At 47.4% G+C, this 24,571-nt stretch overlaps 9 protein-coding genes across 9 annotated transcripts; 5 read left to right on the top strand and 4 right to left on the bottom strand. All coding sequences in view use genetic code 12, as the record gives it.

Moving 5' to 3' along the window:
- Positions 1-706: 706 nt before the first annotated feature.
- On the bottom strand, positions 707-1,057 carry LODBEIA_P51840 (uncharacterized protein; the record flags this gene model as incomplete). Its single annotated transcript, XM_066975488.1, has 1 exon — positions 707-1,057. The coding sequence occupies one exon, from the start codon at positions 1,055-1,057 to the stop codon at positions 707-709; it is 351 nt and encodes a 116-aa protein (XP_066832122.1).
- A 1,661-nt stretch (positions 1,058-2,718) lies between these two features.
- LODBEIA_P51850 (uncharacterized protein) lies at positions 2,719-3,135 on the top strand (the record flags this gene model as incomplete). The annotated part of the gene is made up of 1 exon (XM_066975489.1): positions 2,719-3,135. The coding sequence occupies one exon, from the start codon at positions 2,719-2,721 to the stop codon at positions 3,133-3,135; it is 417 nt and encodes a 138-aa protein (XP_066832123.1).
- A 428-nt stretch (positions 3,136-3,563) lies between these two features.
- Positions 3,564-5,786, top strand: LODBEIA_P51860 (uncharacterized protein; the record flags this gene model as incomplete). The annotated part of the gene is made up of 1 exon (XM_066975490.1): positions 3,564-5,786. The coding sequence occupies one exon, from the start codon at positions 3,564-3,566 to the stop codon at positions 5,784-5,786; it is 2,223 nt and encodes a 740-aa protein (XP_066832124.1).
- A 642-nt stretch (positions 5,787-6,428) lies between these two features.
- Positions 6,429-9,263, bottom strand: LODBEIA_P51870 (uncharacterized protein; the record flags this gene model as incomplete). Its single annotated transcript, XM_066975491.1, has 1 exon — positions 6,429-9,263. The coding sequence occupies one exon, from the start codon at positions 9,261-9,263 to the stop codon at positions 6,429-6,431; it is 2,835 nt and encodes a 944-aa protein (XP_066832125.1).
- Positions 9,264-9,874: 611 nt separating this feature from the next.
- LODBEIA_P51880 (uncharacterized protein) lies at positions 9,875-11,296 on the bottom strand (the record flags this gene model as incomplete). The annotated part of the gene is made up of 1 exon (XM_066975492.1): positions 9,875-11,296. The coding sequence occupies one exon, from the start codon at positions 11,294-11,296 to the stop codon at positions 9,875-9,877; it is 1,422 nt and encodes a 473-aa protein (XP_066832126.1).
- Positions 11,297-14,739: 3,443 nt separating this feature from the next.
- On the top strand, positions 14,740-16,866 carry LODBEIA_P51890 (uncharacterized protein; the record flags this gene model as incomplete). The annotated part of the gene is made up of 1 exon (XM_066975493.1): positions 14,740-16,866. One exon carries the CDS (start codon positions 14,740-14,742, stop codon positions 16,864-16,866), a length of 2,127 nt encoding a protein of 708 aa, XP_066832127.1.
- Positions 16,867-17,416: 550 nt separating this feature from the next.
- Positions 17,417-18,504, top strand: LODBEIA_P51900 (40S ribosomal protein eS6; the record flags this gene model as incomplete). Its single annotated transcript, XM_066975495.1, has 2 exons — positions 17,417-17,422; positions 17,800-18,504. The coding sequence occupies 2 exons, from the start codon at positions 17,417-17,419 to the stop codon at positions 18,502-18,504; spliced, it is 711 nt and encodes a 236-aa protein (XP_066832128.1).
- Positions 18,505-18,727: 223 nt separating this feature from the next.
- Positions 18,728-19,987, bottom strand: LODBEIA_P51910 (uncharacterized protein; the record flags this gene model as incomplete). The annotated part of the gene is made up of 1 exon (XM_066975496.1): positions 18,728-19,987. The coding sequence occupies one exon, from the start codon at positions 19,985-19,987 to the stop codon at positions 18,728-18,730; it is 1,260 nt and encodes a 419-aa protein (XP_066832129.1).
- Positions 19,988-23,335: 3,348 nt separating this feature from the next.
- Positions 23,336-24,532, top strand: LODBEIA_P51920 (uncharacterized protein; the record flags this gene model as incomplete). The annotated part of the gene is made up of 1 exon (XM_066975497.1): positions 23,336-24,532. The coding sequence occupies one exon, from the start codon at positions 23,336-23,338 to the stop codon at positions 24,530-24,532; it is 1,197 nt and encodes a 398-aa protein (XP_066832130.1).
- Positions 24,533-24,571: the final 39 nt, after the last annotated feature.

A 24,571-nucleotide genomic window follows, 5' to 3' on the forward strand; every position in this document is an offset into this window, starting at 1 on the left:
TCCGATCCTCCCCCAACTTCCGTCTCTCCAGCCAGATTTCCTTCCGCTCACCACGGTGCAAGTCCACTGGTTCTTGGCCCATTGCTTCCCAGAAGCTTTGTTGTGAATTTAGTCTTTGATTCACAGCAAAGCTTCGGGGAAGTCACGCCATAGCACCATGAACCGCTTCAAATTTTCTCCACTCGTGCTAGCTTCTATGTTTCGCTCGTAGGCCGATTTCGCGTAGTTCTTATAGGATTATCCTCCACCCTCCCTTCCTCCGTTGCCTTGCGTTTCGTTTAATCACTGCAGCAACCATGACGTGACCCCTGACTGCGTTCTCGTAAATCAACCCCCCCCCCCACAAGAACAAAAACTCTCACACAGCTGGAACCGGTTCGAAATATAAAAAGCTCTGAGTTAATTTGAGCGGACAAGATGGTGGGATGAATCATCGTGGGGGGAAGGGGGTTGGGGATTTGGTGTTTATATATAGAAGTTGTGTATCGACGGGGCCAATCGAGACCACGGCACCTTGCGCATTTAACGGGCCAAAAAAAAAAGTAACAATAGCGGCACAATAGATGCAACTTTCACACATGTTTTTTCTAAGCGAACTAGGATGGAGGGCATCCTTGTTACCCTCCATCTACGCCTGCTCTACAAACAGATCAATTCTCGACTCGTTGTCATTCTATTCATTCTAGACATTTAAAAAAAAAGTAGCTTAAATTAATAGGAAACCAGCAGCGAGAGCCAATGTCCATCCAGTAGCAACAACGCTACCCGCGCCAGCTCTGCTCGAGCTAGACGCAGTCGAGTTTGAGTTCTTCAGCGACGCGTCATCGGATAAACACACCTGAGTTGTGCCTGGCGTATCGCACGTAGTTGAATGTGGTTGTATGTGGCCCACATTAGTGACTCGAGGCGTATCCCCCGCGGCATTAGGAGGCTGGTAATCTCTCCTGGTGGTGGTGTATAGACGAGGTAGAACTTGCACGAAATACGGGATGTACACCGCTGAAGTCAAAGCGATTATCAAAGTCTGAAGTGAGACTAATAGCGATGTGATTCTCATTATGTTTTGAGGAAAATTGGATGCGGCTGATGGTGGTAGTTGAGCACTGAATACTTTGACGAGAGGAGAATTGGCGCTCTATTTATAAACTTACTCGAACCATTGCCAGAGGCGGGTAAGAGAATAAAACAAGTACGTATGCAATATGTGTGATGGTGACAGTTGCGCGAGTAGCCCAAACGCCGCTGGTTATTCCACCACCACGTATCGAGGTTGATCGGACTTGGAGGTTTGGGGTGGTTCGGAAATGATACCCAAATGGGACAACTTTAAAAAGTTCACTGCCCCTTAAGAAAGAGAGAAAAAAAATTCCGCTCGAAATTCCGCGGATTGCATCATAACATTACTCATAATCCTCTACCGCCAATGCCAAATGCCAATGGCCCTTTGCTCTAACGCCGGTTTCAAAGTTATTGTTTGCCTTTTTTTTTTTTGTAAAGAGTCATCATGTTGGTCATTCCGTTTGATAGACAGAGATCCAGCAGTTTCCCTCCGGTCAGCTCCATGCGCTTGAAAAGTATGCTGCCATGATTTTCCTACCTCCGCGATGCAAGCCGTGCGGCCATATCTAGGACTTTGGGGGTTTAGGAGTTTAGGAAATACCGAAGCCAAAGAGACGCCAGCGTCAGTCTCACCGCAGCTGGCAGTCGTGCCGTCGGAACAGCTATGATGGATTTTACCCTGGGGTTGAGTTCGCGTCTATACCGAGTCACGTGCAGAGTCTAGCGGAGGAGAGCGTGCATCTGCCTCGCTTTAGTGAGGCTAAAGAGAAACGATATCGAGAAAACTTCAAATCACATCTGCTCTGAGATTTGAATAGAGGAATAGGAGGGACCTTTGCCATTGAAGAGATCCAAGCCATCACAGCAAGCATCCGTTGATGACTGGAAAAATGAGACTATTCGCATAGATAGCTCGTAGTTTAGTTTAGTTTAGTTTACTAGTGGCAACCACAACAACTGCGCCCTACTCTTATAAGCAAAAATGGAAAATAGCTCTCCGAGTAGCCAATTCGACAATCAATTTGGTTTCAACTGGGTATATCTACTGAACTAATGGAGTAGGCGCACTTGGGACTACACGATGCTCGGCGCACGTGAGGAAGCGGGGCGCGAAGGCGCGTGGCGGTTTGTTGCGAAAGGAGATGAGGTTTTTTGTCTTTTGTTTTGCCGAAAGGAGGTCTCCGGAATGACGCCAATGAAGGGCGTGGTCGGGTCAGAGATCTGCCAGCAATGAGATGAAACTCTTGTCTGTGACTGACCTTGGCCAATGAGCTCTCAAGTGGTTATTCTTGGCTGGCCTTGAGTATTCACGAGCCATCTCCCAAGCTGTACCATTGGAGCGTGTTCAGTTGGGTGAGACCTGGTATTATCTCCATCGATCTCAATCCGATGGGTTTATTTTCTTCCGCTTGACACATGTTTCTCCTAATCACGTGACCAGGCAAATGCAACAATGCAACAACAGCACTGTCTTATTTTATTATTACTGCCACTGTTTATTATTGCAACCTCTACCCAAAGGGCATGTTGAACGTTTGCAATCTCCTTCTTTTCACACATTTTTCACTTTGCCAGTGCATTTTTTAAAGACTCTTTTCTTTCGCTTTCTGTTCTTTTTTCATCTCGGGTGTAAAGTTTAGGCTCAGCTAGTTTGAAGCAATGTCGACTCCGCAAAATCATCCAAAAGTAGTTGTAGATGGGCCCAGCAACCATTCTCAAGAAGCAGGCCCATGCCAACAACCGCCCCAAGAACAAGGTCAACAGACGCTCAAAGAGGAGCCCAAACCAAGCGAGGACATGAAAGTCGAAAAACAGCAAGACAACGACAACCAATTGCTACAACCAAAGCCATCCCGTGGGTCGTCCTCATCAGATTCGAGCGTGGACACCGATGTCAGTGACATGTCGTTGGTCAGCGGCTACCACAGGAAAGACGGTGACGAGTGCACCGAGTTTTGCACCGAGTGCTGCTTATGCTTTGGGGTGGTTGACTGTTGTCCCCGTAGTGGAGCAGGCTGCCTCACATCAGTTGCAACCTTCATCGGCAACTTACTATTTGGATGCTGCAAACGTTAAAGGAAAGGAAAACAAAAAAAAAAAAAGAATAGAAAAAGGGACGAAAAACATTAACCTATAGACTGGAGACTAGAGAAGGGGGAAGGGGGGGGATTGTATAGAGGGGTGTGTTTGATTTCATGAATAAACGCTTTGATAGAACGAACGGTAAGGTGTAGTGACATGGGGCCCTACCTCCTAGAAGTTTTACCCCCCCGCCAACAGAAGAAGCGAAAGTTATCAAGCTTGCAAGGCCCGTCGCGGGAGGTAAAGGGGATAATAGGGGATCACTTTGAAAGTTCTTGGTGGGTTTGGCAAATTTTGGTGATATTTTCAATTCACTCTGTTCCACACATTTATCGTATCTTACTATATGCTTACTATTTTATCTTTTTTTTTTACAACCAAATTGAAAAAACCGGCTACATGCCACATACATTCCACTAAAGATGGTGACAATGAGGCCAAAGTCTAAGCGGGCCGTGACGGTGTCCAACATGGAGTTCGAGGCCTCAAAGAATGATTCAAAGCTGCAGGAAACAGTCAAGTTTGGTCGGCACCAGTTGACACGGTCCAACTCGGTTCACGTGTTTCTGGAGTACGGGGTCGACTCGAGAAACGTTAGCCGCAAAAACACCAAGCGGAAAGAACAAGCTTATGGTCAGCTCCCTAATTTCGGGGACAACGGCGTGTTGGACTCGCAAAAGCAGCAGAAGCAAAACCAAAACCAAAACCAAAACCAGCAGTTGAGAGTAGCTTCGGGCGACTCGGCCGCGGGGGTCAACCAGAAAAGTTTGGAGAATAATTTTTCAATCGATGTCCAGAAAACAAGTACAAGGAAAAAGTTGCGGCGTCCGAACCAAGGCGAGGTGAGTCGAGTCAGCTCGGCCAGGGAGAGTTTGCATGCCAAGGAAGATTTGTTGATGGCGACGAGCTCCCATCCGTCATTTGACCAGAGCAGTGCACCGAGAAGCTATAAGCAGACCACGGAGCAGATCATCATCCCCACTACGAGTGACCATGATAATTTGCACTTGAAGGAAGAACCGCAGAATGAATCTTCCAGTACCCCCGTGCTAATTCCATTCAACACCAACAATAATTTCGACCAGGACCTTCAATTCACTGATGAGCTACTTAAAACCGGGGGCAAAAGAGACGGCACCGTTATATATCGAAAGAAAGACCAATTGGGTGGGGGTGTTGGGTCAGGTGGAAGTGGAGGCGGAGGTGGGGGTGGCTACGCCCCGATGAATGAATTGAAAGCCACTAACGGCCATGATTTAATCGATGACAAGCTCATTAGCGGTGGTGTCGATTTGGGCAACTTTGCCGATGAGTTCCACGAAAAGCAACTCGATGCCAGTCCCCAGTTGCCCAAATTCGACAAGGGCACCGATATCTACGATACTTCGCACCATTCACCATCACCATCACAACCACCATCCGATGCTGATGCTGATCGAGACTCGCAGAAATCACATGGTTCCGCTGCCATCTGGCGCAGAAGGTGGAGTAAATTATGTTGCAAAAAACTGTTTCTAATAATCATTGGAGTATTGCTACTGGCTTTCCTCTTGTTGCTCGGAGGGTGCATCCCCGTGATGTATCTATTGTCAAAGGGCACTCAAGACTCGGTCGACAAGTATTTTCTGGACCCACGGCACAAGCCCTATCTTGATGAGTTGTATCAGAAATACATAGTCAAGGTGGCGGGCGAGATATTTGGCCCCCATAGCAACACCGTTGAAGGATTGAGTCCCGAGTTGAAAAATGACAACGAGGTGGTGGAATTGATGAGTGTTGTTTCAAATGTGTTATTCAACGGCATCGCCTATTCTCCTAGCGGCACCATGGAGCCCATCTGCGGCTTTTCTAGACGCGACGCCATGCTAGATTTGGCCAAGCTATCAACGGTGACCACCAAAATCAGAACCTACGGCATGCAGTGCAACCAGTCCGAGTTGATCTTGGACGCCATCGACCACATGAACCTCAACATGACGGTGGCCTTGGGCGTGTGGATCAGCTCCAACGAGACTGAAAACAAGCTGCAGATGGACTTGATGAAGAAATTGATCTCGGCCCACCCAGACCCGCAGCGAGTGATCAACTCGATCTATATCGGCAACGAGGTTCTATTCAGGGGTGACGTCTCGAAAGAGCAGTTGTTGGAATACATCCAAGACGCAAAGAGTTTTTTAAAACTCATCCATGCCGAGGCCATCCCCGTGGGAACCTCGGAAGTGGGATCCTTGATTGATCTGACTTTGCTTGCCCAGTGCGATGTCGTTGGCGCCAACATCCACCCGTTTTTTGGCGGCGTTGGAGTAGAAGATGCAACAAGCTGGACTTTGCAGTTTCTCAACTACCAAATACAGCCCGAGAACGAAAACCATAGCACGCAAATCGTGTTGACGGAGTTGGGATGGCCCAGCGGCGGCGGACGCCACAAACGAGCCATTGCTCTGGAGATGAACATGAAGTATTTCATTCGCGATTTCTTGTGCACGTTGAAAACGTTGCCCGTTGACTATTATTTTTTCGAGGCGTTTGATGAGCCGTGGAAGGAAATTTATTGGGAAGGCAATCAGAAATGGGAGACCGAATGGGGCATTTTCAATTCCGATAGGCTGAACAAGTTCCCCTTGCAATATATGGGGTGTATGTGAGGAGAAAAGAAGGAAATATTTTTTCATCTAGTGTTGTGTTATCAATGAAGCAATATATATATATATATATAAGAGGTATCGAAACTTGTACTTGCGTTTCCTGATGGATCCACATGTGGGACCTTTCTTTGTAGAATATTTCCGCGACCGAGAGCGCAAAATTTTGCAACCAAATGTAAGCAATCTTGAGAAATGTGTAAGCAAAACAAAGCACGTGCTCAATTAAAAGCGGTTTATAAAGCATCTGCGGGTCGTGTTTGGAACAGAGAAGGCAACTTGTCCGAGTGGTTAAGGAGAAAGACTTGAATCAATTCCAAGTTATCTTTTGGGCTCTGCCCGCGTAGGTTCGAGTCCTGCAGTTGTCGTATTTTTTCTTTTCTTTTTTCTGGGAGAGAGAGAGGCAGATACCGGAGATATCACATCTGAGATTCGATCAGGGGTGGACCTCATGCCGACTCAGCCTGTTTTACCCAAGGGAGGACTCTGATACCGAGACTCTACGGATCTGAGAGCATGACAAATCTACTTAACCCCTACATCAATAAAACTCCATCGTCTTCTTTCTTTCTTTCTCTTGTTTTTATTTTACTCTAATCATTCTAGATAGTAATCGTCTTTTTTTTTTTTCTGGTTTTTAAAACTCTAACTTACCCGCTCATAGCAGAGCACATAAACATCCTTGGAAATGACCTCGTCGTAACCGGAGCCATCGCCCCTCAAACTGCCGTTATTAACATTCGGCCTCACGTGTTCGTCATCGAAATAGCACCAAAAGGGATGCATCAAGTTCTCCAAATCGTGCCTCGTCTCATTCAAAGTGGACTTGTTGATCAACGAGGTGTAATGGCCGCTCTTCAAATTGCCGAAATGGTTGATTATACCGGTGATCTTGTAGATGATCTCGTGCCCTTGGTTGTTGAACTTGAGTTTGAGCGGGTATCGTATGGGCGTGTCCAACTTGTGCGTGAGGTTCATCATAGAAAATCGCGACAAGTGGATGAACAAGATTGTCGGCAACTTGACAAAATGTAGGGATTTGGTGGAGATGGTGGTGGACGCGGCGGCGGAGGACAGCTCATTGGAGTTGGATAATGTGGGCTGTTTCTTGGATTTGCCTAATCGGAAGAGGCCCTTTTTGCTAGCAAATACGGGATGGTTTTCCACTGTGGGGACTTCGCCATGGCACTTGGGACACCTCCATGCGTTATCTCCAGCCAAGGTCTCGTCTTGAATGTAGTACCCTAAACAGGAGCTCAAATCGACAATCTCGTCGGGGTGCCTCGTGTTGGGGATCGGTAACGACAAGATTGAAAACGGCGAGTACAGGATAGACTCGTACCCGCACTTGTTGCATTTCAATTTATTCTGCAAATGCCCTTGGAATAAGTCCAGAATGGGACTTGAACCTTCGTGTTCATGCAACGATCTGCACCATTTGTAGTAGGTTGACCTATTCTCCAAATTAACGGTGATGTTCCATTTGGCAAAGAGTTCCTCGGGATCGTAATCCTCAACAGTTTTGTCGCATAGTTCCTCGTGAAGCCTCTCTAAAAGAAACAACAAAAACTCCTGAGCATCCTGCTGTTCATGCGGGATGTTGAAATCGGGTTTCAATAACGAGGTGACTCGAATGAATTTCGAAGGCGACACCGAGACGCCCCCATTTTGCTGAAACGTCCGCAAGAGCCCGGCAATCGCCTCGCTTAGTAAGATCGACTCCTTATGGTGGGAATTGGGTTTTTTCATGATTTTAACGTATTCGGGCTGCCTCACGTATTTCTGGTACCCACGGTTGAAAATGGTTTTGAAAGAATAAATTCCAAACAATATCTGGATGGTGGAGTTGATGTAGCACGAGGATCCGAAATTCCTCAATCCGCAAACTGAATAGTCTTTCAACATGTTTATCTTTTGTGATTTGATTTGCTCCTGCTGTTTGAGTACATGGGTGGGGATCAAATTGTTATGAGGCTGGTACATGAATAGTTGCGGTTGCTGTGCCTGTGGCTGTAGTTGCGGGTGTGGTGGTGGTTGCGTTAAATACTGCTGGTAGGCTACTGGAGGTGCCCCGTTGGAATATGAGTAACCGTGATCCGGCTGCATTGGCATTGACATTGACATTGACATTGGCTGATAAGACTGCTGATACTGCGGTTGTTGCTGCTGGTATGCCTGTTGTGGATAATTATACAATTGCGGGTGGTGCAGCTGCAGACCGTTTTGATGATGATAAATTGTGTGTCCATTCTTGTGCGGTACTGGCGCAGTTTGTCTCTGTGTTGGTCGAGAGTATCCCTCGGGCACTTCCTGCTTTGGTCTTCTGTGATTTGCGTTTCGCAGGTCATTACTCTCGCTCACTGGATATGGAGTTTCATGGTGCAATGAGGGAGCAAATGATGTCGTTTTGGATGTCTGCAAAGATGGAGGGAGAACTGTCGGAATGGGAGGCCGGATTTTCTGAAGTGGGGCATTTTCCAGTAGCGAGCTGAAACTGGATGGGTTGGCATTGAGGTTGAGTGACGGGTATCGAACTTTGAACTTGTCAATAGACCCCACCGACGCTGCTCTTGAATGGTTCGCCCCTTTAGAAGGTGGATAAGCCGAGGCAGCAAACGACAAATCGTCATCCATGATCGTTTCAAACTCCGACTCCCGCTCTTCTTCACTTATAAAACTGTTGTCGTCATCGCCTTCGTCTTTCAGTTTGAGGTACCGGATATACTCATTCAACCACTCATACAACTCCTCAATGTTGAAATTGAGTAGATCCTTGTCCACTAGATAAAGCTTGACGTATTTCCTCAAATCAATCGAGTGAACCGAGTACTTGCCGTTGTTGAAGTAGACGTCCGAGTTGTAGAATGCGTAAATGTTCAAATATATGATAAAGTCCTGCTCATTCACCTTGATAAACTCATCAAACCCTTCAAAATGAAGCATGATAAAACTGTTGATGAAATAGTTGAACACCAAGAACCCCTTGATATAAGTCTTGATCCCCTGGACTTGGTCTGCTGCTGCATTGTGCACATTGCCGCCAAGCTGGACATTGGACGTCTCGTACAACATCTCGCAGTAGTCGATCAAGTCAAACAAGGACTTGCACTGGAGATCGGTGTCTAGTTGTAGATTCCGCAATTCGTAATTGATGAGCTTAGTGTAGTAGTATTTGATGTCCTCCTCCGTGATTAGCGAGTTTGTAGACGAGGACTCTTGCATCGGAGTCGAGTTGTGGCTAGTATGCGGAAGCGATGACACCTGAACCGAAGAATTCAGCCCCATTTGCCGCCGCCCGTTCTGCAAAGTTGCATCTCGCGCATTGTCTGGCGATATCGAAGACGACGTTCGAGGCGTATACCGGGTGGTGGTATTGGTAGTAGTAGTGTGGTAGTCATGATGCGGCGGGGGGATAGGTGGAGGCGATAGCTTTTTCGGGGCAGATCCCGAGTATCCGGTGTGTGTAAGTGGATGGGTCATGTGTGTATGTGTTATTTCGATTATAGGCCAAGTGTATCATTAACGTTTGATCTAGCGGGCGAGTGAGGAAGGGATCATTGATGGGGGAGGAGGAGACAGTGAGTGTGATTGTGATAATGCAAGTAGTTGGATCTGGGTCTGGGAGGGGAACAACTGGTCCTGGTCTTGGTCTTAGTCTTGGTCCTGATCTTGATCTTGGCCTTTCTCGACACTGCCCTGCTCTGTAAAATATTCAACAGAGACCGAGGGAATTCCAAGTAGTTGGGCTACGGAAAAAGGGCAGGAAACGGCCACGAGCTTGAGATACCACTGAAACGACAGGAGTGTCCAGTTGCAAGTGACGAGACGAGTGGGTGTAGGCGGAGTTGTTGTAGCAACTCCTGCAAACGTTGTGATTAGGAGAGTAAGAGAGGTGGAGAATTGGTAAAACATCAACCCTTCGTCATGCCTGCGAGCTACCAAACGCGTCCACCATAGTTGGACCGGGGACCCTGACGAAAGGGCATTGCAAGTCAAGAGATTATCCAACCAACCAGCCAGCTTGTCAGCTAGTTCTTTGGTCATATCAGTGTGGTGTTTTAAAGCAGTGTAATACAGATTGTCTCTTGCTTCTATTTAGTGTCAGCGCACTTTTTTGTAATCATCAAGTCGGCCACAATCGGTCGGTGATCACTCATGTAGCGTCCGTTGAACTTGGAATGCAACATTCCATATTGCAACACCGTCAAGTCTGCTCTTTCTGGGAACTTGTTCGAGCCACGCACGTCGTCGCACTTGCTTGCCAGGCCAATGCCTCGCGCGTACTTTGGCACAAAGATGTAGTCGATGTTCTGGCCGCCATTCTCCAATACTTCTCCTTCGAATCCAGTGACCGTGGACTTGGTGTGGCCATACCTGTTTTCAGCAGTAGTGAGTCGAACGGCGTCCGTGAACCATTCCTTGAGGATCTTGACTCCTTCTTCGTTGGGCTCCGAGTTTAAGTCGCCCATGACAAAAGTGGGCCATAGGTTACCTGCTCTGCTTTGTTTCTTCTGCAACACATCCATTGCCCTGATGATGAGTGCGGCGGAGCCCGACTTGGCTTGTACGCCTATATGGTCGAAATGAGTGTTGAAAAAATTCATCAAGAGCTGCAGCTTCCTGTGGCGCAACGAGACGTAGCTGCAAATTCTCGGGTACTTGGCATCCCACCCTTGGTACGACGCTCGTGGACTTTGGTCGTTTAACCAAAATGTATCATTGTAGAGCATCTCCCACTCACGAGTATTGTATATGATGGGTGCAAACTCACCAAGGTCCTCCCCGTCAATACGTCCGTGCCCATAATAGGCCCAGCTTTTGTCTCCTTCATCCTCCTTCTCCCCGTTAGCACCACCGTACAGATTGAGTAGTTTCATTATGTCCAACACTTGAAATTTGTACAGTTCTTGAAGTGTGATTATGGTGTTCTCAACGGTGTTGAATTTGATAGACATGGCGATATCCTTGACGCGGTCATGCCAGGGCACCTCGCCAACGATAAGCTCGCGCTGGCCTCCATTCTTGATATTATGCGAGTAAATTCTAAACTTCACGGGCGTGATGGCCGTGGTGTCAAAGTTTGTCGATACAAGATTCCCGATTTTGGCCTTGGGCACAGTGACCACTTCATAGACATGGCCCTTTTGCGGCACACCCAAGAGATCCTTTTGCTCTACTCCCATGAACAGACTCCTCTCGGCTTCATCCATCTCGTTGATATCACCCAAAAACAGATTAGGGTTCTGGTCCGTTTTCAGCTTTTTTTTTTCCCCCTTGGTCGAATCAGGTGCAGTATCCGTCGATACATGGGGCACACGCGACGACTTCAACTCGTGTGTCCCTGCAGCTTCGTCAATACCCAAGTATCTCATCAAGTCGGCGAGAGAGCTAGTCGAAGTCGGCAGTTTACCCCAATGTAGTTGGTTTATTAAAAGTATAAAACATAAGCCTAGTATAATCGCTGGTAGTAGAACCAGTCGGAGCCGCTTCATCTTGGCGATTCCGGCAATCATCCTTGGTGTTGTGTCTTCGTGACTTGGCTTTCAAGGGGAAACTCTTGAAGAGGGTTCCGAAGCGTGTTGGAAATATTGTTCGATTTCCACCAACTCTGAAATCTGGGTCACGTGCTCATGTCCTTCTCATTGTTTTTATCGGATTCCAAATCTGGTAATTCCTATCCGTGCGGCGTATTCTCGTTCGTCATTGCCAATGACGTATTGAAACCACATGAAGATAGCAGCTTCTACTTTTGCACCCAGATCAGAAAACATCCAAACAAAACGTAAAACAAAGAAGAACAAGCTAGAATTCTTGCTGCGACAGTTCAAAGCAATAGAAATCAAGAAGTATCTCTGGTGGCAAAAGTATCCGCTGCTGGCTTTGGGGAGCTAGTCATTCCTATTCGACACTGCTCCAACAACAAGTCGGGCGTTGTCGCCTTTTGAAATGCTGCTGCTGCTTCTGGAGGATCAAAAAAGCTCCGGTCTAGGTCGATGGAGTAGAAGAATTTCTTTGCAGTCTCGATCTCTATATCGTGCTGAGTACGAACGTGGTCTTCGGCGTCATACTGAGAATATAGGTACTTGGCACAGATTGTACAACGACAAATCATTGGAAATCAATTGGGAACGTATCTTTCTTATCTTCAAGGGGTCATAAGTTTTAGCCAGAGGGGAAAGGATTTTGAATTCTTTTTATAATTGACCTAAAAAATGCAGAGACTAGTGAAGTCCCCTTGTTTCTTATTTTCACCTCATTTTTGGATTTAGTCAAATAAATAACAAGGACCAACTGGTGGATGACTCTCGCCATCTCCTCTTAGACCAGCATTGTTTGCAGATAGCGTGCAGAAGTTGGAGTCCGTTAGTTTTAGTTTCAGTTGCAAGGGGGGTGCGATTTTAACCTCCGCTAAAGAGGCAAAAAAAAAAAAAAAAAAAAAAAAAAACCTGGACTGGACTCGACTGGCGAAACAAACACGGATCTAGCATTTTCGTCTTTGCTTTTGAAAACGGCTCGACATTTCCGAAACAAGCGTCAGACCCTCTATGGATAAAAACTGCATTTTTGCCCCTGTGACGCATATCCGAGACTCAAGTAAAACAAGCAAAAATTGCTGTCTCTGCAACAAGTAAAAATGTATCTTTTTTTTGAATTCCCTCAAGTGTTGGACAGACGAAAGGGACATTTTAACACTGGAGCCGTTGCTTTAGTATCCACTTTTCTCCTTTGGCCATCACTCCGTAAATGCCATGATGGCTACATAAAAGTGGAGAAAGCTTTAGAGTTTTTAGCTAGTGGCCACCAGTGTTTTGACCATGTCAATAGAGCTACCCCAACAAAGCAAATAAAATTCTTGCAACTTTTGGGTGCAAAAATCAGCTGTTCTTTTTTTTTTATTTATCTATTTTGGCGCGGAAATCAGTCCCAATTTCATCTGAATCAACAACGAGATTTTTTTTTTTTTTCATTTCAAGACGTATGAAAGAGTAAATGAGCGATGACCCACAGCGGGCAGGGAAATGTGCGTCTGCGTCTTAGTAGAGACTTTGCGAAAGGAGCGTAAGGCTCTATTGAGAAAACCTTCAACCACCTGCCCTTCTCAACAACATGAAAACAAAAAATAAGGCAATTGGTGTAGACACTTTGATAGATCATCATTACTGTATTTCCCCAAAGACAAATACAACCGAATGCGCCCGCAAATGACAGCGGTATGAGTGAGAGAGGATGGGTTTAATCGGGGCTGAACTGCACAGCTTTGCCAATTGGTGAATTTTTCCTCCCTCCCCCACTGAAACGGACACGTTATGTGAAAATTCGGAATTACATACCTCGCCAGCGAGTCGAGAACTACAGAAGCTAGACTTCGATCCACACTAACAATAGCTCTCGATATGTGGATATTCAAACTCGGGGAAGTTGATCTTGAAAACGAAGCGTCTGACCTTTAGGGGGTGGGGGCGCTGCTGCTAATGTGTGTGTGTTTTTGTTGTTTTGATCTTCAGCACCCCCCATACAAAGCAATAGCTCACACTACATGCAAAGTCCGGAGCACGAAATGGACCTTTTGGCACCTCAGATCTTCTCCCAGGCCCTGGAGTCCAAAACAAAAAAAAAGACACTAGATTCCCCTAGAGTCTTTGCTTCATTGAATACGTGAATTGCTTGAGCTTGAAAATGATATCCATGAGTCTTTTTTTCCTTGTATATTCGGGATTCTTGTGGCACCCAAACACGTGACGCACTCAGGGAAAAAACGGTCTTGAGATGGCAAAGTATCCGTTCTCCAATGGTGGAAAATGCACAGGTTGAAGAAATTGGCAGTGTGGGAGGGGGGGGGCAAGGTCACTTCTGCAACTATAGAGAAGGGAGTATCACGCGGCACGTGACTCTACGTGTCGTGAAAACTTGCTGACATGTCGCGACAATTTTCAAAAAATTAAACCCGACATTGCTCATCTCAAATTTGTCTGAACTTCCTCCAAGGCACTAGAGCAGGCTTGTCGATCTGCAAACTCATGCTGTTCCCCCCTGAGCCCTGCAACTGTGTATACAGCTTGCCTCGTCTCCACTGACGTAGACTCGTCGCAGTGCCCCCCATGAGCCATGGGGTCTAGCACACGTCAACACGCCCCCCCCCCCTCATCTCTTCTCGAAATTTTGTTGTTTCTAAAAATAGACTCGGCCGTTGGTCGCAGTCTGAGCCCTTCGATTGCCGATACGCCCAAAAACAGAAAAAAAGGGCAAGACAAGACAAGACCCTGACCCTTTGCCAATTGTGTAGGCGGAGCTGTTTTAGAGTCAATGCTGTTTCATCCTGGGTTGCTTATACGAGAGAAGGGGTATGCGTTTTGTGACGAGATCCAATAGGTTCACGACGGGTGCCATCGTGGTGGGGATCTTTTTGGGGAGATTTTCGTTGGAGGTGAGAGGGAAGAAGATAAAGAGCCATGGAGTGCAAAGACTTGTCGCATCTCTTCTTGGCTTCTCATCTCTTCTCGTCCCTCTTTCCGCTGGCTCGAAGGTCGCAAAGATCTACGATGATACATCACTCTTGCCTCCTCCGAGCAGATTTTCATACACAGATTCAACGAGTGGTGGATACACACGCGCACCCCACCAGTAGCAGTAGCAGCAGCAGTACTCCTGTTTCTCGTATAGTCACAGGCTGTCGTCTCCAAAGGGTGGGCTTTTGGCCCACTTGATGTAGGTACGGTGCTTGTTGATGCAAAAATAATTGACGCATAACCCTGTCATCATCGTGCACTCTAAATTTTTATGACACTTCTTCTTCTGCCCTGACGATTTTAAATTGGCACATGGAGAATTAGAAAAAGCCCACCACGCCAGCATCCCACCAGACTCTTAAGAATATACCATACACCACACAGAGCTCTAGTTGCCTTTCATAATCTAGCTGTGATTAACCTCCCCCCCTAATATACACCAGTCTACTATGGGAAGGAGAAAAATCGAGATTCAGCCGTTGACAGACGACCGGAACCGCACGGTTACCTTTGTCAAGAGGAAAGCCGGGCTTTTCAAAAAGGCATATGAATTGGCGGTGCTTTGCCAAGTCGATCTATCGGTTATCATCGTTGGCAACAACAATAAGATTTACGAGTTCTCGACGGTGGACTCGGAAGAGATTTTCAAAACATATGACCAAGTGATAGATTCCAACAAACGAATACACGAATCAAAGTCGCCCGAGCATTACCTGAATTACAAGAAGAAGTCGAAGCTAAATGAACCGCTAACGGACAAGAGCGGCCAAGTCGTGGCCTCGAAAGCGAATCTCGATGATAGTTATAGGGAAGGAGACGACAATGAGGACGAGTATGAGGAGGACGACGACGACGATGGAGATGGAGACGGAGATGCCGATCAAAATCGAAATCGAGATCGAGATCGAGGTCGAGAGCGAGACAAACATGGAGATCGAGATGGAGACGGGGACCACGATAATGCCTCGGAGGTTGCATCGACAAGACGGAAAACAAACCATAAACGAGATCGCAGCCATAGCCAGAACCGAAACCCCAAGGTGTTCAACAGCAAGAAACCAGCACCATCGCCGCCCCCTTCGCATATATCACTCAACAACGTGCCTACATTCAACAAATACAAGAAAACGAAATTGGAAATATCGGAAACACACACTAGTACGCCTTCGCCGGTGCCAAGTAGGAAAGAAGGATCGTCGCGACCTATACTACGGGTCCAAATACCAAGCGACCCCAAGGGCTCCAACTCCAACGGCAATAAGCTTCAGTACGAGCCCGATAAGCATGGCTCTCAGGATACGGCAATGACCATCACCGCTGTCGACCAGAGCTCCTCTGTGCAAAACACAAGTTCGAATCAAACAAACTCCAGCCGCGGGATCGGCAGTGGTCGACATTCAAGCGGACACCACGAAGATGCCGCCGCCGCCAACGGTGCCCCGAGCCACTACCATTCTACTCATTTAATGCCCAATGTGTCTTCGACAAAATTCGGAGGATACTCCTCGTTCAGGTCTCCCGATAATAGAAAGCCAACGTTGCCGTTGCCGATAAACTCGAAATCACAAACTTCCTCGCCAGCCAGCGCCACGGGGCCGGGACTTCCAAGCACTGCACACGGCCACAACACGGCCCCCAATACCACCACCACTACCACCACCGCCACAACCACCACAAGCAACAGCAACAGCAACAGCGCCAGTAACCTTCATCCCAACTCCCACCCGAACGGCACACTTTCCAGCAGTAACATGAATTATAATCCTCAAAACAATAACCCAAACATGTTTTTCAGCATGCAGCAGAGCCCACAAAATAGCAATTTCATGTCTTTTCCCATGCTGGCGTATAATCAACAATTTCAGCAGCAGTTTCCAAATACAGCCGCGCAACAACAACAACAACAACAACACGCACCACAGGCCCAGCCTCATAGACAAATGTATCCACCCGGCGGCCTTTTAAACACAAGCATGCCAATGCAAGCCAACCCGCTCCAACAACAACAGCAGCAGCAGCAACAACCGGAATCAGCCGTGCGGTTCCGGACGCCGGCAGCATCGCAATTTGCCAGCCAGCCGCAATTTGCCAATAATGGGGGAGGGGAGCAGACACCGATATCCGCATTGCCGTCTCGATACGTCAACGACATGTTCCCGTTTCCCTCGCCCTCGACCTTTTTGGGCCCACAGGATTGGCCCACGGGCGCCACTCCCACCACGTCCAGTGTACCCCAGTTCTTTATGAATATGATGCCGTTGCCCAGCGCAGGCGGATCAAATCCCCTTGCGCACCCACAACAGCCGCAACCACACCCACCGGCACAATCCACCCCGCAGATTCAAATGACGGCCCAGTTTGGATCGGCGTCGGGAACACCAACGTACAAGACCCACGTCTCACCCATGATCTACCAGGGCCCAGCAAGCAAGATTTCCGAAGAAGAGGACAACAGCAACGATGCCGAAAAGGACGAGCGCAGCGGCGATGGTGCTACGCAGCTGACGCTGGTCACTTTGCCGGGTGAAACGAAAGCTGGAAAAGCAGCAGCTGCAACAGCATCACGCGAGGCGTAACCACGAGCAGCGCCCGAAAGAAGAAAAATATATATAGATAAGGATTACTTAGTGAGTCGTACTACTATTTTAATTGAATCGAACCGGTGGTGAGGTGATATTACCCTGAAGCGAAAGTCGTACAGATTCCTCAATAGTAGACCAGTTTTTGGAGGCCAAATCGAGCTCCCCCTGTCTTGTGGTACCATGGTGCATTACCTCTGCAAAATGTAATATCACGCATGTCTATAGCCCTAACGCACGTGACCACCCAATCTACTCACGTGACACACGTCCCTGTTTATTTCCGTAACGAGTCGCACGACTAGGGCAGGGCGCATTTGGTAGCACGCCGTACCAGCGAGTCCCACCGCGAGCAACAGCGCGAGAGAGTGTGTGCTGGTGGTGAGAGTGTAGTGCGCGGGAGGGCGGGTTTTGGCGAGAGAGTGTCTCGCTTACTGAATTTTCAGCTGGGAGAGGGAATGAAAAAAATCTTACTGGTAACGACCTTGAACGCTTTCCCAGACTTTGGTATAAGGAACCAGACAAGCACAACGTAGCTATTGCCAAGATGAAGGTATGTTTCAGGATAGGAGAGAAAGGGGGTTCATTGGGAGAGACCCCGGGACAAACACCCCGCCGTGGTTGTTCTTTGGAGAGGGAGATGAAGACGGAAAAGCAGCGCTTTTGTCAAGTTTGCAATGGCACCATTGATCACATTTGAACAGCTCGAGCTCGAGCTCGAGCTCGAGCTGTTGGTACCAGAGTTTATGAGTTATCCCTTGGAGTCATTTCAAAAACAAAGAAACAGCTAAAACCTCCCCCCGTCAAGGATCTGACCTCTGTATGAAATTCAACTTTTCATGACAGCTCCCCCCCCCCCAATGGATGTCTCATCCTTGTGTTTTTTTTTCACGGTTGAAAAAAATAGTCGATACTAACACCCTCCCTCAGTTAAACATTTCTTATCCAGCCAACGGTACTCAAAAATGTGTCGAGATTGACGATGAGCACAAACTCAGAGTCTTTTACGAAAAAAGAATGGGCCAAGAAGTCGAAGGTGACTCTGTAGGTGACGAATTCAAAGGCTACATCTTCAAAATCACCGGAGGCAACGATAAACAAGGTTTCCCCATGAAACAAGGTGTCATGCACCCCACCAGAGTCAGACTCTTGTTGGCCAAGGGCCACTCCTGCTATAGACCAAGAAGAACTGGTGAGCGTAAAAGAAAATCAGTTCGTGGCTGCATTGTTGCTCAAGACTTGTCCGTATTGGCCTTGTCCATCGTCAAGCAAGGTGACGCTGACATTGAAGGTTTAACCGACACCACCGTCCCCAAGAGATTGGGTCCAAAGAGAGCTAACCACATTAGAAAATTCTTTGGTTTGACCAAAGAGGATGACGTTAGAGACTATGTCGTTAGAAGAGAAGTCGTCAAGGGCGACAAGACATACACCAAGGCCCCCAAGATTCAAAGATTGGTGACTCCTCAAACTTTGCAGAGAAAGAGAGCTCTCAAGGCCCAAAAGGTCAAGAATGCTCAACACCAAAGAGATGCTGCTGCTGAGTATGCTCAATTGTTGGCCAAGAGATTGCATGAGAGAAAGGAAGAAAAAGTCCAAATCAAGAAGAAGAGAGCTGAATCCGTCAAGAACTAAACTTCTTCGAGTGAGGTTTTTTTCTTCTAGTTTTCGATATCGGCGAGGATTGGCGTGGAGGAGGGAAGATGACGTTGGATGGTTATCATTTTTTGGAGATATAGATTATTAATGTTTAATTGGTGAACAAACATCTTTTCGTTTATATCTTACATGTATAATAAGAAATGTATACACACTTGTTTCATTTAGGTAGGAACCCACAACTATTTTTTTTTCCAATTCATGAATCACTCTCTTGCAAGTTGCGCTTCTTCATCAACCGCTTGATATTCTCCACCACTTGATCAGTAGTGACGTTGGACTCGTAGCTAAAGTTTTTCCGCAAATAGTTCTCTTGTTGTTGCTTGTAGCTGGGATCACGCAACAACTCCTTCAAGTGCGAGTCAAACTGCGATTCAAGAACCAATTTGCCAGTAATGGGACACTTGATTTTGTTTTCGTTCCCCGTGGCGCTCAACGTCGACGTGGCTGATGCCGACGCTGTTGCCGTTTTCTTTAATCGTGTAGTTCCAGCAGCGCGGATCTTCATGCCCTTCAACGGCGGCGGCGTCGCCACTTCCTCCTCCTTCCCCTTCTCCTTCTTCTCCCCCTTCGTCTCCCCCTCGCGTTCCGCTGGCTTAGCTTTGGTCAAAGTGATATCCTGTCTCCGCGAAGCAAGCGACCTGCGCATCAACTCGTCCCGTGACAAAGGCACCCCCAACTCACGCACCTCATCCACAGCATCAAACACAACGGCATCCACAATCGCGAAATCCAGCCACTCAATCAGCGCAAACCGTTCCCATTTGGCACGCTTTTGATCCGCTTCTCGCTGCACTTTGACTTTATGCATCTTGCAATACTGCGCGCGGTCAAATCCCCTCGTCAACACCGCAAACTTCAGCTCCGCGACATCGCGAGATAAAAGCACGCGTGATGGCGCTTGCTGGTCGTGATACATTGCATGCACCAAATTGTATTGGCGGAGGTACGTTTGGAATAAGGGGTGGAGCGAGTGGTGTGCGTGGAGAAACTCAAATTGCGCGTGTTGGTGGAGGTGCGTTTGGTGCTGGATCAACTCGGGGATGCGCGCGGTGCCGTTGATCAGGATGTAGAGTGCCGTGGCTTTGATCACGTCGAGATCGTACTGGGTTAGCATGGGGAAGGTGGAGATGAGAAAGGGGAGCTCTCGCGGTTGCTCAATCGCGATATCCAGGGGTTCTGCCTCCTCCTGTTGTTGTTCGTCATCTTGTTGCTGTTGGGAGAGGTCTTTTGGAGCGGCGGTGTTGGCGAGTTTCCATTCGTAGTACCCGTGATACTCATTCTCATCAAGCAAGAAATTGAAATGCTGGTTTCGGTTGTTTTTCAATAGTCGGTCCCGGAACGAAGGGCCGTTTTTGAGGATGTAAGTCACGCACTTGTCAATCGTGTCTTTGATTTCCTGTGGCGGGATCTTGATTTCCAGCGACGAGGCCGGTAGCAGCTCCAGTTTAGTCCTCATTGGTATCTCAGTATGGGTCTGTTGAAGTATGTTAGCGGTGGTGGCTGCTTTTTTAGTAGTGGCATGAAGAATAGATGGATGGATGGTAGATGGAAAACTCGCTGAATGTCGCACGACACTGGGGATGGAGGTCTCGCGACATTGCAAGAAACGGGCTGGAACCACCCCCCCTTTTCCAACGCCAGATACGCCAATTTGTTAGCTATGACAGGTCTATCCCCTCTGGAATCGTATCTAGGTCGGGCTCAACGTGGGGTTCTATATTGTCACGGCTCGCGAGGCCTGAACCGCTAGTTTCACGAGGGACATGCTTTGGTCTGCTCGTGTATTATGTATTGAAGTATGGATGTCGACAACTCTGGTGTAAGGATGTCAACCCAAAGTTGCAATCAAGACCCACCCTTCGAACTGATCTGATCTGAGGACCTTGACCCATGCACAGATGTCAAACTAGGATTCAACACTGACACTTCCGAAAGCGCAAAACATTCATGACTAAATGGGGGGTTTTCAGACCATTTAACCAATCAAGTCCTCTACAAGCAAAGCCTCCTCTATTTTTTAGATGGAAAAGAATACTAAAAAATGGTGAAGAAGCCATACGTGGACGAGGCACTTAGCGCACTGAGTTCCAGAAATGTATTCAATTTCTTGTTTAATAAGGTAAACTATATCAAAATCAAGTGAGTACGTGGTTTTAATGTACCTGTGTAGTCCCAATAAGTTTTGTTGTTGTTGGTGGTGGACTCTATATTTAGCAGTATCAACATCCAGGTCGCGTAATAGGCATAGTTGCATTAGTGAAGGAAAGCTGGAGCGTTGACGCGTGAGACGAAATCTTGAGACTCGAGTGGTCTCTCCCAGAGAAACAGGAAAAGGGGAAGGACGGGGCTGGAAAAACCGTGTCTTGTCAAACTCGCTCCAGAGGGGGCCAGGGCATGAGTCTGAGCGAAGGACCTCTTTTAGCACACCAACGCAGCATCAAGCCAAAATCACCACGAATAACTGAGACATCTATAGAAACTACATGATTTGGCTCATTTGGGGTCGAGATAAGTTACATGTCATGCAGATGGGCCTATCAAGAAACCTCGGCTAGTGCTTCACGTTGTCATTTGAAAATGCCGTCGTTACCATTCCATGGTCCAGCTTCATATTGAGCCTAAACTTTAAAGTACGCTTCTCTCTCCGCGCGTCGAGACCCCAGATCCAGATCGTGATATACGTCGCTGGGTTCGCGATGAGCTATCGACTCATCGCGGGGCTTTTCTTTGTCTAGTGTAGGATTCGCGAGTTTCGCTTGGCCTTCCCTCTTTCACCTTACTCGATATCGAGCGGAATTAGATAACATTGAACTTTTGTTCGTTGGCGTGGGAGGAAAAAAAGAACGAAAAATTCCGTCGAGGTTTTGGCTCTAACCATGCCCTCTTCTAACATTGGAAATAGAGGTGGTTGTCGCGTGTGTAGGTGGGTGTATGCATCGCTACTAATCGGAGAAAAGAGGTGATACTGCGGTGGCTACTCAGGTGCCAACGCCAAGGAGTCAAGACACCAATACGTCAAGATGTGGCTGCCCCCCTGATCATTATCTCCGATTGCGCAATTTTCCCAAAAAGACAGGTGTTTTTGAAGAATTCGCGATACCACCGACGACGAGGCCATCACCTGTCCATTGCTATATCGAGTTAAAATAACGGTTAGTAGCCCCTCTCCTACCCTCTTCCTTCAACCATCAGGAGAGAAAATCTGCAGTTTGGAATCGGGCGGGGGGGGGGGGGGGATTTGGTTTGTGTGTGTTTTAGATTTAAAAAGGAAGACCTCCATTTGCATACGATCGACGGTGAAAACCCAAACCCAAACACGCAGTGGACACCACCCCCCTCGCGAACAATTGGGAGTTATCTTTTGTCCAGCAACTGTTGTCCACTGGCGTAACCCTTCATCCCAAGAGCCCAACCGCAAGACAGGCTGCTGAGGCTGATGCTTAAAGGGTAGGCCGTTGGTGCCGATTTAAGCTCATTTGCGCTTTCCTCTTTTGGTTTTTATTTTTATTTTTATTTTTTAATTTTTCCGAGTCCAGACCCTTTGCTTGAACCTTTTGCAATCCACCACAGACTGCCTCGTATCAGCAGATGGCCAGAGCACCTCCCAGTACCACCGTTGAATGTGTTCGAGAAGACAGTCGCTTGTCGCTTGCCACTTGTGGCTTGTCTTTCTCTCTTTGTTCAAGTGAAACCTTCCCTTCCCTTCTTCTTCTACCAATGTTGGTTTTTTATTTTTAGCATTTGATGTCTAACCTCTTCCTCTAATTGATGCACCACGGACAATTCCTGCGTTTTCTCCTCTTTCTTCCTCTTCTCCCTGAGTCTAGTCCGTTGTTGTCAAGTTCCAATTTTACCCATCTCTAAAGAAGACACGTAGACGGGCTAAGCTAGAGCCCCGGCGCCACGATGTAAAATCAGCGTGGATCAAACAGGGGAAGCACGAAACGCCGTATGACATCTGAGCAAAAAGCATCTAGAGAAGCCTGCCAGCTCTCAAGCGATAGCTGTAACGCTGGTACTAGTAGATATATTTGGAGAGAGACAACGTGAAACTAACCGGGGTGTTGTCCTGCTCGGCGGAGAACTATGTCCTCTCTTTTCCGTCTTGAGCCGAAACGTCCAAGTGAAACAAACCGCCAAAAGAGATGTGTCATCGAGTAGCCCACTATTGTTTCAACGACTACTGTCATTCATTAGCTACAGAGCAATTACGAGATCAGAAACCAATTTATCTCGATTATCAAGTGTCTCACTCAAGTCGGTCTCAGTTCAGTTTTGCCACCCCGTAGACTAAAACTAACTCCGCCGGCATAAAGATACGAGATTAACAGCCCAACCACCACCACCGCTGCTGCAACTTCCACTCTGGCGACAAGGTAACTGAAGTCTGGCCCTATGGCTGCTGGGGATTCTGTAGATTGCGAAATATTTTTGGGAGTTTTTTTTCTTTTTTTTTTCTTTTGCGCAGCAGCAATTTTACCCACGACTTACCACGACAACTTTCACGGTTATTGAAAGAACGCTGAACTCATCTCCACCAGGACAAGAAGGTACAGCTGGCAGAGACAGGAAGGAAAGAAAAAAGGAAGAAGAAGAAGGAAAGAAGGAAACAACTAGCCCAGCAGGTTGAAGTTTTTTTTTTTTTTGGCTGGTTACTGGTACAAGAGCTCCTCCTCGCCATCCCTTTATTTACTCACACCCTCCATTTACACCAAAAACCCGAGATATTGACCGTGCTATTGACGGAGTTTTCCCACCCGCACTGTTTTGAAAACTGCTTGCTTTAGATGCTAAACCATTGAGTATGGAGATCTACAAAATCACCAAGCCAGACGAATGGACCTATTTTGCCAAGGGATCAGCTAACATTTTGTTCAAGTACACGGGCGATAACGACTATTTAAGACATAAGTTGTTGCGACTAAGATTGGTCAAGAGTGACGAGGAATATATATCAACGTGCGAATTGTACGATTTCATCGAGTTGAAGTGCAAGCACTTGTTCTACTCGCCGCAGCAGGTTATCATTGACATCCAATTGGTGGTGCTAACGAGGGAGTTTGTTGCGAATCTAAATAGCCATGGGCATAAACTACAGTTGCGAGAGCGATATGGCCTTTTACTACCCAATATCCTCGATGGGCAGTATGCCCGGTTCAACTTGCTGAAAAACTGCCAACTATATATCAACAGTGGCCACCACCCTCAAAACCACCAAGAGACAGCAGCGAATGGCACAACGAGTATCAACACCCCGCAGAGAAACGGCAACTCGCATGTGCCCTTGGCTGACTCGCCCACCGCAAACTTGCCCCCCGACGTCAAGATCGACTCTGTGATTTTCGAAATCAAGCCGAAATGGCTCTACGACAACACTTGCCAAAACTACTGCCGCACGTGCTCCTACAACCAGCTCCGCCAATACAAGCGACATTTTTGCCCGCTCGACTTGCTATTCCCCGAAACCATCGACCAAGGGCTAGACGACATCTTCTCCGCTATACCACCAGCAACACTAAACTTGATTGAATCCCGAAACAAATTCCCCTTGAAACAGCTTTTCCGCGCGTATTTGCAGAACCCCAACAATGTCTTTTTGAAACTCAAACAGTTTCAAAAAATCAACAATCGCAACGACTTGATTGAGAACTTGACGAGCTCGAAAGATGTGAGCCAGAACTTGTCCTTGGTGATGACGTTGCGGGACGTGGGGTTGTTTATCAAGTTTGAGAAGTATGATCGATGGAACGACGTGCATAACTCGCATAATAACGTTAACAACTTGATTTCGCTAAACGCCGAGTCGAAGGCGGATGAAGAGGAGGCGAACGATGACGATGAGAGCAACAAGTACCTCATCACGTGCAACATTTACGACTTGGACTTGAAGAGCAAGATGAAGTACAAACACTGGCTCAAGGTGGAGCACGACTTGCAGGAGATTTACTATTCGGATAACGGGCAGTGGCGGCATTGCACGAGGGTCAAGCACTCGAACTAGCTACACTAACCAACAACAGCGTTACTTTCGCTGTCGTGC

Source organism: Lodderomyces beijingensis, assembly GCF_963989305.1.
Source record: "Lodderomyces beijingensis strain CBS 14171 genome assembly, chromosome: 6".
In the NCBI taxonomy this organism is placed as follows: Eukaryota; Fungi; Ascomycota; class Pichiomycetes; order Serinales; family Debaryomycetaceae; genus Lodderomyces; species Lodderomyces beijingensis.